At 43.1% G+C, this 13,142-nt stretch overlaps 1 protein-coding gene across 2 annotated transcripts in view; it reads right to left on the bottom strand.

The window, feature by feature from the left end:
• Window positions 1–509: 509 nt before the first annotated feature.
• DNAJB6 (DnaJ heat shock protein family (Hsp40) member B6) overlaps window positions 510–13,142 on the bottom strand; it is a 320,695-nt gene continuing 308,062 nt past the window's right edge. For both annotated transcript variants that reach the window (XM_029588504.1, XM_029588503.1), the window contains exon 10: window positions 510–2,161. In XM_029588504.1, coding sequence (XP_029444364.1) covers window positions 2,079–2,161 — 83 coding nt within the window. In that variant the 3' untranslated portion in view covers window positions 510–2,078. The remainder of the gene's footprint in view (window positions 2,162–13,142) is intronic.

Below are 13,142 nucleotides of genomic sequence, written 5' to 3'. Positions count from 1 at the left end.
CATAAATACTATTTTCCGCATATTATACTCTGATTGCAGCCTGATAAATATACCCCTTTATTTGCAACTTACACAGAAAAATGCCTGCACATACATTGGACACATGGCAAGAGACACGTAAGGGGTTTAATGAGCAAAGGTCTGAAATTTGCAAGCAGCACCCATTGCTCTTGAAGTCTCGACGATTAGTGCTACTGCTCACACATTTCAAACTTGTGCTCATTCAACCCCATATTTTCATTTTGAAAATGTGTATGGACTGGGATAAGCTGATCACAAGTGTGCAGTCTGTAGCTTTTTGGGCAGTGACCCCTGTCATATATTTATTAGGAGGAGTTTCTTCTGTTGCAAGTGTTATTTATAGCTTTAGAACTATGTCACAATTTTTTTTTTTTTTTTTAAATCAGAGACAATTTTGTGCACCCACTTTCCCTTGGTGTTTGTATTTTGAATGAAGGGATTTAGCTTCCTCGTTGCTTTTTGTTATATTTAATAATGACAAAGAGACCTAACCATAATTGTCTTTATTTTTAAATATTAGTAACACCGCATAAAAGAAACAATGGTACCAAAGATCATAAACAGAATGAACTCTTTAGTAATTGGCTTGCAGGTATTACAGTACTGCATTCTTTTCATGAACTAAGCATCAATAGTGCTACTTTAACCAAACAATACTTGTAACAAGTTAATAAAGTGAGTTGCTGGATCATCAGAAATTGTGTTGTTTTTTTATTCTAACTTGGAAAAGCAAATCTTATACAGCACATCATGAACATGCCAAGAAGCAGTGAACCTCAGCAAAAAAATAACAAAACAAAACAACCCAGATTCTGAAAAGTTCTAAATCCAAGCTGCTGCATTAATAATACTCTTAACATATTGGTAAGCGATCAGAGAGCAGAGAAGAAACAGTATCACCAATTTAAGAAAGAAATACATTAAAAACTGAAGGGGGTCTTTTGTTGGAAAGGTACATGCAGGAAACAAGCCACAGAACTCTGAAATAGAGTGCAAATAGAAATGAAAATGTTAAAAGAGTCAGTACATTATGCAAATGATAGGATTGTAAGAACAGTAGTAAGCAGAAATGCAATCTTGCCAGATTGCGGGAGACATGATTATCAGCTTTCGTGCCATTTTTAAAGACTGAGATGATGCAGTTCAGCACAAGGCTGACACAAATTGCTTATACCAGTTACTTTGCCTGATGTCTAATCATTACATAATTGAATGGTACCGTAGAACAGTTGAGGTTTGCAAAGGAGCATTTGTGAGTCTCAAACACCCAAAATCTATTTCACAAAACTAAAAATGCTCTGTACGTTAACATTCCAATCATTAGTCTACCCAGAGCTTTAGGATTAAAATGATAAAAGAACTACAAAAATAAGTGTCCTTACTTTCACAGTGGATAGGCAAACTAGAAAGGCTATATGGTCTTTTTCTGCCATCATGTTTCTAATTTAACTGGATAATTACTATCATGCATACGAAAGGTACGAGCACTACGAGAAGTCCAAAATCACGAGATAATGTACCAATAATGATATAAATAGGTTTGAATACAACATGAAGCAATAAGGATCATCATATATTGCCATTCTCAGTTAGAAATGTGAAAGAAAGTGATAGATACATGCACATAGTTGCTGTGCATTCTCACAAACCCAAATTGGGGGGGGGGGGGGTAGATCAGGGGAGAAGGTGACTGATTCAAGGGGAGGGGCATTGCTGCATGACTTACAAAACTTTTTTTTTTTTTTAATTTTTATACTTTTCGGCTGCCTCCACACTGCAGAGAAAAAGCCTAAACACTAGCTTTCAGTTCGTGGGAAGGAAAGGTCTACCAATTCTATAACATTTCCCCCAATTTTGTGGTGCTTTCTGTCCACGATAGCAATAGGTGACCTTGACAAATTGATGTACCCTAAAGCCAACGAGCTATCAACCCCCTCTCTAAAGATGGAGCCAGAGATGCTTGCTTCATATGTACACCTAATGCAAAATTGTGCTCAAAATGTTATATCTGTGTAATGCAGTGCAATGCTACGGGACTGAAACTGGACAAGTCCATTTTAGTAATTCACTTTGGTTGGCTTCTTCTTCTTCTGTTCCTCTCTCTGCTTCTGCTTCCTCCTCTTGCCACCTTCTTTGTGTCCTAAGGAAATAAGGCTTGTAAAACACTGCTCATAAAATAATTATTTCCAGTCACAATCTGTCACACTCTAAATAGCCTCAGTCAGTCTTTTAGTTTCAATAAATATTTACTAAAAATGAAGCGCCATATTAATCTAAAAATAAAGCTAGATTCTTTTCAGGTTAAAGTACCTTTTAGACCAACGAAAGAATTATCCAATGATGTTCATGAATTTTCAAGGCCATCCAGGTTTGTTCTACAGATGTCTTTGGCTAATTCTAATGCTGGTAACAATAAAAACCATCACAACCTGTAAGGAATTCAGTTTTCTCCAGGACCAACACAGCTACTAGAACTCTACATAATGGAAAAAAAAAAAGGGGGGGGGGGCGGCTAAAAATGGTTTATGTCTTTGGGGGTTTGTAAAAGAAATAAATTAAGAAAGCACCACACGGCTGGCCCAGTGACTGGGCAGCATCGCTGTGGGTACTGCCATGCAGAGGGCCAGGGACTCAGTTCCCAAGCCCATCAGGGTTGGGGGTGCTGCAAAGCCCCTGGAGAGGGGAGAGAGTCCTAGTCATCCCATGGCTGCAAAATCCTAGAGGCAAAATTCAGGGCCTACGATTGCAAGGCTTTCAAAAGCAATCCCTGGTGCATTCCCCGCCCGCTGAGGACATCACTGTTTTGATTGGATTAAAGTAAGTTGGGAAGGTGGATATAAAATAAGAGTTAAAATCCCCAGGTGGTTGTGAATGAAGGCGCTCTATCCCAACCCTGGTTTCAAATGAACTGGAAGCCCGAAGGAGCAGGAGGAAACCAGTGGGGAAAAAAAAAAAATCTTAGACAAGGTGATCAGATAATCTAAAACACGTGCGGGCAGATGCTTCATCGGATGGTTTCCTTCATTTTAACTACCCTGGTTCTTTAATATTTAAAAAATAAATATATATATAGCAATTGGGTTAAATAAAAGTCTTTTGTTCACATTCAATCCACAAGGATGCTTTTGTTTTCACATTTCTAAATATCTTTCTGTTACACAAATAAGCAGCTGCTTTGAGCACTCCCATAACTGAATGCAGTTACTTTTTGCCCTTGTAGATGGCAATCCCAATCTTTATATTAAGAATGAAAAGCACTCTACACAAAATGCTGACCCCTTTTCATTCTTTTGTGCAGAGCAATCCACAGATGTACTACCTGGAAGAAAAGGAATGTGCCACCTTATGAACCAGTTCATTTAGGATAACATCCGGCTCAAGCAGCAATCATCCACACCTTTTCTGTACTGATTACCTAAAGTTATGCTATGAGCAGAACAGTCTCCTTAATATATTTCCTCAAGATTTTTGTTTCATAAAATACAAAATTGATTTAGCATTTCATCACTAGCCAAGTAGTAAGTTTGCACTTTTTTAAACAATTTATAATGCCATCTAATAGGCTGCAAGGCAATATAATTTTTTTCTTTTTTAATGTAAGAATACGTTATTGATATTTTATGTAAGTACAAGAAGTCAGTAACCATAAAATAAAACAATCCTATGAAAAACAAAAATCTCAATAATCAAACTAGTAAAAAAAATATGGGACTGGTAAGACGGATCTACCAAGAAGATTAAAGAGAAGCACCTTACATTAAATTAGGAATAATCACTTAATGCAAATGAAGACTAATATTTCAAGGTCCAAGTAGGCTAGTTTTTGACAATTATATGTATATAATCCTTAAGACATCTACTATACTCAACAATATCAATTACAATGCCATCATGCACTAGAATTAAAACAAATACCAGAAATTCATTGTTTATCAGTTCTTTGTTCTAACCTATAATTCAATTTTATAAATATACAGGAACTAGCAGAAATGCCCACTCTTCACCTGGGTTAAAGGCCCCCTCCTCTTCCCCCGCGCCCCATTATTATTCTAAAAATGTAACATTAGTGGATAATTGATTAAAACCTTTTGGTATACAATATTAGAGGCCTCAGGAAAGGCCTGTCTCCTTCTCTTTGCTTGGCCGGCATAGGACATCTCAAAAGGTAAAGATAGGCTTTAACTGCACGTTTATGTCATGGTGAGCTTTGGAAAGACATTTTGTGGCAGAGTAAGGCAATGCAAATTGGCTTTTATTATTGCCTTTCAAAGCTCACCATGATGTAAACATGCATTCAGAGTCTACCATACATGCCAGTCAGTCAGGAACCCAGCCAGCCTTCAGATTTACAGCAAATAATTTTATAATTGTTATCATTAACAGGGCTTTAAGTGAAATCTCAAAAAAACAATTAAAACCAGGTTCATGAATAGTTGTTTAAAATCAGTAATGTGGTGTACATGAATTCAACCCACTTACACGAATACATTGGTTCCCTCCTGCCGCCCTGCAGCATCCTCTCTCGTTTTTTTCAGGCTACAATGGCACTTGATCCTTATCTGCAGGTATTTGTGAGTTTGTCTGTCACTACATTTGCTCTCTTTCCTCATTTTTTTATGTTGAATACAAAGCTAACAGTATCTATAGGGATAGAACAGCCCCCCCCCCCTCCCCCCCAATAAGGAAAGGCTAAAAAGGTTAGGGGTGTTCAGCTTGGAGAAGAGATAGCTGAGAGGGATTATGACAGAGGTCTATAAAATCATAAGTGGAATAGAATAGGTAAATGTGACTCGGTTATTTATTTTTTCATATAATACAAAAACTAGAGGGCACACCATGAAGTTAATAAGTAGAACATTTAAAACAAATTTGAGAAAATTATTTTACTCGTTGCACAATTAAGATCTGGAATTAATTGCCAGAGGATGTTGTAAAGGCAGTTAGCATAGCTAGGTTTAAAAAGGTTTGGACAAGTTATGGAGGAGAAGTCCATAAACTGTTATTAATCAGATAGATTGGGGGAAAAGCCACAACTTATCCCTGGGATCCTGCCAGGTACTTGTGACCTGGATTGGCCATTGTTGGAAACAGAACCCAGTATGGCAATTCTTATATTGTGTTCATTCCCGAACACATACTAGAGCCGTGACAAAACTTGATCCCCTTCTTAAACAGCTCATTATTTCTTTAACGGCTTGTCTTTCTGTTCCCTCTGGCTGAAAGGTCATAATAAGAACTATGAACATAACATATGCCACATTGGATCATATCAATGGTCCATGAAGCCCAGTATCCTTTCTGTGACAGTGGCCAATCGGGATTATTTGGAAACATCCAGTAGATCCTAATGGGAAGATCCTATTGCTCACTACCAGAAGGTGGCCCGCAAGCTTATCTGGTTAATAATTTTTAATGGATCTGTCCTCAACAAACTTGTACAAAGCTTTTTAAAATTCAGGTATAGCAAATGTTGCTTACCTGTAACAGGTGTTCTCACAGGACAGCAGGATGTTAGTCCTCACATATGGGTGACATCATCAGGATGGAGCCCAATCATGGAAAACTTCTGTCAAAGTTTCCAGAACTTTGAATGGCCCCTACTGGGCATGCCCAGCATGGCACTAACCCTGCAACCAGCAGAGGTCCCCCTTCAGTCTTGTTTGTAAGCTATAGGCAGTGCCGAAAAATAAAATAACAAAACATTACGAACCCAACACCGCGGGGCGGCAGGCGGGTTTGGTGAGGACTAACATCCTGCTGTCCTGTGAGAACACCTGTTACAGGTAAGCAACATTTGCTTTCTCACAGGACAAGCAGGATGGTAGTCCTCACATATGGGTGAGTACTGAGTTGAGGATGTCTGAATTTGCACCAAAATACCCAATGGCATGCAACAGGCACAACAATAGGGATGGATTTTGGCAGGAGGGCATCCTGAACCCCACCGGGCAGGTGAAAGGGTGTTGGTACGTCACCTTGCAAACAGGTTACACAGGACAGACTGGCCGAAGATGGAATCCTGTCTTTCGGCTTTGTCCAAGCAATAGTGGGCCGCGAAGGTATGGAGAGAACTCCAGGTGGCAGCCCTGCTAATGTCAGGAAGTGGCACCGATCGTAGGTGTGCTACTGAAGTCGCCATGGCCCTCACAGAGTGTGCTTTAACACGGTCTTGAAAAGGAATGCCTGCTTGCTGATAGCAAAACGATATGCAGTCCGCCAACCAGGAGGAGAGAGTCTGCTTACCCACAGGTTGCCCTAATTTGTTGGGGTAGAAAGAGACGAATAACTGAGTGCTCTTCCTGTGGGCAACTGTACAGTCTAGGTAAAAAGCTAGAGCCCGTTTACAGTCAAGGATATGCATACCCTGTTCCCCTGGATTGGAATGGGCCTGGGAAAGAATGTAGGTATTATAATGGATTGATTAATGTGAAATTCCGAGTCTTCCTTAGATAAAAATTTAGGGTGAGTGCGGAGTACCGCCCGGTCCTGCAGGAGTTTAGTGTAAGGCGGTAAGGTAACTATGGCCTGTAACTCACTAACCCTGCGAGCTGAAGTGATAGCCAAAAGGAAAATCACTTTCCATGTGAGATATTTTAAGTCACAGGAATGAAGAGGCTCAAATGGTGGTTTCATGAGCCGGCCAAGAACCAGGTTAAAGTCCCAAGAAGGGGCCGGAGGACGTAAAGGTGGCTTGATGTGGAGCAAGCTCTTCAAAAAGCGTGTTACGAGGGGTTGTACTGATATAGGGACATCCCCGATACCTTTATGGAAGGTGGCAACCACACTGACATGCATTCTTATGGAGGAAGTCTTAAGACCCGACTGATAGATGCCAGAGATAGTCCAAAAACTTTGGGACTGGACAGGAAAAGGGATCAAGGGACTGAGAAGCACACCATGATGTGAACTTTTTCCATTTATAGGAGTAAGATTTTCTCGTGGAAGGCTTCCGTGAAGCAATCAAGACACGGGAAACTGGTTCAGAAAGGTTAAGAGGTTGAAGAATTAACCTTTCAATATCCATGCCGTCAGGGATAAGGCCTGAAGACTGGGATGACGTAGGCACCCGTTGTTTTGAGTGATCAGAAGCGGGTCCTTTCCCAAGGGAATGTGCCTGTGGATGAAGAGATCCTGAAGTATTGGAAACAACACTTGGTGTGACCAGTGAGGTGCTATCAGGATCATGGTTCCCTTGTTGTGACGGAGCTTCACGAGAGTCTTCGAGAGAAGAAGTGGAGGGAATGCGTAAAGCAGACCGGTTGCCCAAGAGAGGGAGAATGCATCCCTGGGTGAAAGTGTTTGCTGCAAATGAGGGAGGAGTAACTGTCCACTTCGTGATTCTGAGGGGACACAAAGAGGTCCATCTGAGGATATCCCCATTGTTGAAAGATTGAGTCCACTACCGAGGGGTTGAGAGACCACTCGTGCGGTTGAAAGATGTGACTCAGCTTGTCTGCCAGCACATTGTCCACTCCCGGCAAATAGGTGGCCCTGAGGTACATCGAATGGGAGAGGGCTTCTGCCCAAATCTGCGCAGCTTCCTGACACAGAAGGAAAGAGCCTGTGCCTCTCTGCTTGTTGATGTACCACATGGCCACTGGTTGTCCGTCTGAATCAGGATGACTTGATTTGATAGGCGATCCTGAAAAGCCCTGAGAGCATATCTCATTGCTCGAAGCTCCAGGAAATTTGTTTGGTGTTGGCTTCCTCTGGAGACCAAGACCCTTGTGTCTGTAGATTGGCCACGTGGGCTCCCCACCCGAGTTTGGAAGCATCGGTGCTGAGAATGGCTTGAGGATTTGGAATTTGAAAAGGCAATCCCCGGAGGAGATTGCTTTGAATTGTCCACCAGGCGAGAGACAGAGTGAGTGAGTCGGTGATGTAAACATTGGTCGACAGAGGCTGGATAGCTTGAATTCATTGTGACCTGAGAGTCCAGTGCATGAGTCTCATGGCCAAGTGGGCCATTGGTGTGACATGGACTGAGGACACCATGTGTCCCAGAAGGACGACGAATTGGCGAGCTGTTGCAGCATGTTGAGACTGCAACTGGTGAGCGAGAGACATGAGAGTCAACGCTCGTTATTGAGGCAGAAAAGCTTTTGCCTCCAAGGTGTCCAAGTCTGCTCCAATGAACGACAAGGTTTTAGATGAGACTAAACAAGATTTCTCATAATTGACTAGAAATCCTAGTGAAATTAGAGTGTGTAGAGTTAAATCGAGGGACGACCGAGCAGTTTGCTGAGTTGGAGCCCTGACTAACCAGTCATCCAGATAGGGGTAGACATGAACACCTTGGGTTCTTAGGAAAGCTGCGACAACTACGAGACATTTGGTAAAGACTCATGGTGCAGACACTAGGCCGAACAGAAGCACTCGGTATTGATAGTGCTTGGGGCCTACCAAGAACCTCAGGTACTTGCGATGAGCTGGAGTTATCGCAATGTGGGTGTATGCGTCCTGGAGGTCTAGAGAGCAGAAGAGGTCTAGAGAGCTTCTACCTCTTTGTAGAAGAGGTAGAAGCGGGAGGGGGAAGTGGCCAAGATGGCGTCTGTGAGAGACGTTGGTGTGTGAAGCTCTGATAGCGTTGTTTTTTGTCTCTTTGTCTGCGAACTTTGGTGAGGTTTTGAGATGCCTCACACCAAACGAAAAGGCCGGGTGAGGGAGGGAGCCCCGACCCCTACTAGACCCGTGCTGATTCAGACAACACTGACGAGCTTTCGACCCCCGACCGAGATAATATCCCCGGAGAGGCCCGCTGAGCAATCTGGTGGTGAGCAAGCACCTCTGCTCTTGGGCAAAACCACCTTGAGTCCCGGGGCTCCTACAACCCCCAATCCACAGAGCGACGGTGAAAACGCTGTGGGGCTAGACTCAGCACAAGGACGGATGGCGTCGCTTGAACTGAGCCCAATCGGGGAAGCCGCAACGGGAGTAGCTGCGCCATTAGAAAGACCGGGAGCTTTGTTTACCTCCTCCCCTCAAGTGGAGGGTGATTTCGGCGTTGACCGAGCTGTTACCAGCGGGATGGGAGCTGGTTTAGCAGCGAAGACTACTCAGCCTCTAAGAACTTCGGACTCTCAAGGTATTTCTCTGCCTGAAAGTATAAATGTTATGCCTTTTTTACTTGATGAAAAGCCTAAGGTGGTGACTATGGATCTGATTTGGCAGGCAGTTATGTTGACACAAAAGGCCTTGATGACTCTGTCTTTGAATATAAAAAAAATGCAGACAACTCTTTATAATTGGACTCCAGAAATAAACAAACATACAGTTAGTTTGGTGAAGTTAGATGAGGAAGTGAATCAGATATAACAAGTACAATCCTCTATAATTCAAGGAGAATCTCTGTTGGAGAAAAAGGTGGAAAATATAGAAAATTCACTTAGGTATAATAACCTAAGGATACTGAACGTTCCAAAGTGTAAACTGACATCGCCGAAAGAACAACTGAAGAATTATTTTCAAGAAATTCTGTTACTATCTTCAGACAAATTACCAAAGATATTAAAGGCATACTTCTTACCGAAGAAGAAAGATGAAGAACAAGTAAATGAAAATTTACAACAAGAAGATCTGGCATTAAACATTACTGATTTAATAGAGACTTCTTATAGTTCCCAAATTGAAATGCGGGGAACTTTATTGGTGAAGTTCTGTCTATCTGAAGAAAGAGATGCTATATTAAAATTATATTTGAATAAAAGATCGTGTTTATATCTAGGGGAAAAATTATGGATATACCCTGACGTCTCTAAGGAGACACAGACAAGACGCAAAAAGTTCTTAGTTCTTGCAAATCAGGCCAGAACTTTTGGGATCCAAATTAGTATCAGATTCCCTTGTAAATGTGTAATGAAAACACAAGAATTAAGATATGTTTATTTTGACTCTGATCAGTTGGAGATGTATTTAGAGAGTCGCAGAAGTAATGAGACAGAGCAATAACATCATCTTCGTATTGTAGGAATTCCAGTAAACTCCGTAATCTCTCAATATATGGTTTAATAATGTATGATTTCTCTTGCGATTAGAAACTCCGCCCTCAGCTATTGTTTGGTATTATGGAGATTTGCTTCATGGTTGGAAAGATCTATCATCTTTTTTGGAATATAAATAATGTTTCATGTATGTACTCCTGAATTATGATGTTATCTTGAATTTGATTTGTCAAATTTGAAATTTGCAAAATTAAAAATTAAAAAAAAAAAAGAAGAGGTAGAAGCGATCCCAAGGTTACCATCTTGAACTTTTCCCACTGGAGGTACTTGTTGAGGGCCCATAGATCTAGAATAGGACGGACTCCTCCCGATTTTTGGGGGATTAGGAAGTACCGGGAATAGAACTCTAGGCCTTGCTGAGAGTATGGGACGGGTTCTATTGCTCTGGACTGGAGAAGAAGAGAAACCTCTTGATCCAGAAGAACAGAGTGGTTGGACGTTGTCCACATCTGCAGAGATGGGGAGTCCAGTGGCAGGGCGAGAAAGTTCAGATGGTAACCCTGAGCAATGATTGCCAATACCCATTGGTCGGTTGTGATTAACAACATGTGGCAGTCAAAGTGGCACAATCAACCTCCCACTGGTATGTATGACAGAGGAATCTGGCTGCTGCTCTCGAAGAGGAAGTCAAAAACCTGAAGCAGGTCCCGGCTGGGGGGCTGCTTGTGGTTTTTGTTTTTGGGCTTGGCGAGGCTGAGGCTTTTGATAAGGTCTCGTAGTATGGGACCTTGCTGGTGGCGGATAGGCCTTCCTTGGACGATAGAACGACTTCTTAGAGTCCTTCCTGAAGGGCTGTCTTGAGAAGAAGTCGGAAGGCATCGAAGAGAGCTGTTTGAGGGTCTCATGATGGTCTTTTAATTCAGCCACCATTCGTTGGATCTGTTCTCCGAACAGATTATCTCCGAATCATGGTAGGTTGGACAACCGTTCTTGCACTTCTGGGCAAAGATCAGAAGACTTGAGCCAGGCCCACCGTCTTGCCGAAATAGCTGCTGCAGACACTCTGGTAGAGGTGTCAAAAGTGTCATAAGATGTTCAAATCTCATGTTTGCCTGCCTCAAATCCTTTGCTTACAAAAGTTTGTAACTGGTCTTGGAATTGGTCAGGAAGGGACTCGGAGAAGTCCTGTATCTGCTTAAAGATGACCCTGTTATATTGGGTCATATAAAGCTGATAGGCAGCAAGTCGGGAGATGAGCATGGCCCCTTGAAATACTTGTCGACCAATGTTGTCTAGGAATTTTTGTTCCTTAGCAGGTGGGGTAGACGAGTGAGGTTTTGACCTTTCAGCCCTCTTTTGTGCAGACTCTACCACAACTGAGTGGTGGTCAAGCTGGGATTTTTGAAAGCCTGGGGCTGACTGAACTAAATAAGTAGCGTCAGCCTGTGTACTGGAGCAATTGATCCAGGATTTTCCCAGTTCTTTTTGAAGAGGTCAAGAAGGACCTGATGAATGGGAATAGAGGTGATCACCTTAGGGGCATCCAGGAATTGGAATAGCCTAGTGGTTAGAGCAGTGGGCTATGAACCAGGAGACCAGGGTTCGAGTCCTGCTGTTGCTCCTTGTGACCTTGGGCAAGTCACTTTACCCTCCATTGTCTCAGGTACAAACTTAGATTGTAAGCCCTCTGGGAATAGGGAAATACCTACAGTACCTGAATGTAAATCGATGTGATATCTCAGATCGAATGTCAGTATATAAAAAAAAAAAAAATAAATCTGGTGCCTATCATCCTGTTCCATTTGCAGTTGAAAAGGAACCAACTCAGACATTTCCTTCACAAATATATAAGGCAGACCAGAGGAGGAGCCCCCTTTCCGATTGTGCGGACACTGATGGAGGAAACCTCATCCACCGGCTGGGTGTGAGGGAATGGCTGAGTAGCTGGATACCATGCGAGCTGGAGCTAGTAAGTTCACCTCACCTGTAAATGGCAAGGCTGCTACAGTTGTTCACATCATTTGGTATAAGATCCTCACATTGATTGATATGCAAAATGCACATCTTATGCCAAATTGTTCATGTATACTTCTTGGCTTTGTTACTTATATCTTCTTTGTTTCTACAGCTCTCACCCAGGAGTCTGCCGGTCCCAGCCAACAAGGCCCAGGAACTAGCAGTCAAACCCCAGGGACCAGCAGCGCAGCAGCACTTTTCAGTGCCCCCTTGCTGATGGACACACAGACACAGGTCAGCGAGGATGACGAGAAGGAGCAGCAACACCAGCCTTCTCAGCACAGGCAGATGCTGGAACCCTTCGGCTCAGCAAGCCCTTTTAATGTGAGCCAAAACATATCGGCCTTCTTGGAGAAACCCACCCTGCAGTGGGAGTCAGTCGAGTCACTGCAACCTTGGTCAAGCATACCATGTTGACAGCATAGTAGCAGGCACTAGCCTCCTCATGCTACTTTTGGAGGCCGAAATAACAGCTTGTGCCATGACCAGCACAGTACCGCCACTGGCACCAGCAGCAGCACTGCCACTGACGCCATCACCAACAGAGACCTTAATGCATGAGCAGCTGGACCAGCTGGAAAGGAGGCATAGGATACACTTCCACCACATACAACAGAGCTAGTGCGCCTGAGAAGAGTTGTCAACAATCAAACCCAGGACCTGTGTGATCAGACAGCAGCACACTCACAAGCTTTGACAATGGTGGCAACATTTTAAAAAAATGACCAGCGTCTTGACTCAGATCTTACAACGCATGCCTGAACTTCCACCTGTGCCTTCCCCAGTATCCCAGGGACTCTACGCCCCACAGCAGTCCCTGGCCCGAGAAACGACCCAGAAGTAGGCCCCCCAAAGACATGCCACCTCCAACTGGCAAGCCACCGTAGCAAAGGGCCGTGAAGGAGCAGACCTGCTGCCAGTCAATGCCAACTAACAAGACTTGTCCAATGAAACCTGGCCAGGCCTCTGTATAGAGTTCCTGTGCCAACTAGATGGAAGAAGCCTGATGGGCCTGTCCTGACCACAGAGATCCTGTGCCAGCTAGATGCATGAAGCCTACTGGGCTCATCCTGACCACAGACTTCCTGTGCTGGCTTGCTGAAGTGGATGGTCTACTGTATGCCACTGTTGTTCTGCTGTCTAGTTCTAAAGCCCTCCTTGATG

The sequence above is a fragment of the Rhinatrema bivittatum genome, chromosome 2, assembly GCF_901001135.1.
Source record: "Rhinatrema bivittatum chromosome 2, aRhiBiv1.1, whole genome shotgun sequence".
Classification (NCBI taxonomy): domain Eukaryota; kingdom Metazoa; phylum Chordata; class Amphibia; order Gymnophiona; family Rhinatrematidae; genus Rhinatrema; species Rhinatrema bivittatum.
This window is presented reverse-complemented; position numbering and strand designations above follow the sequence as displayed.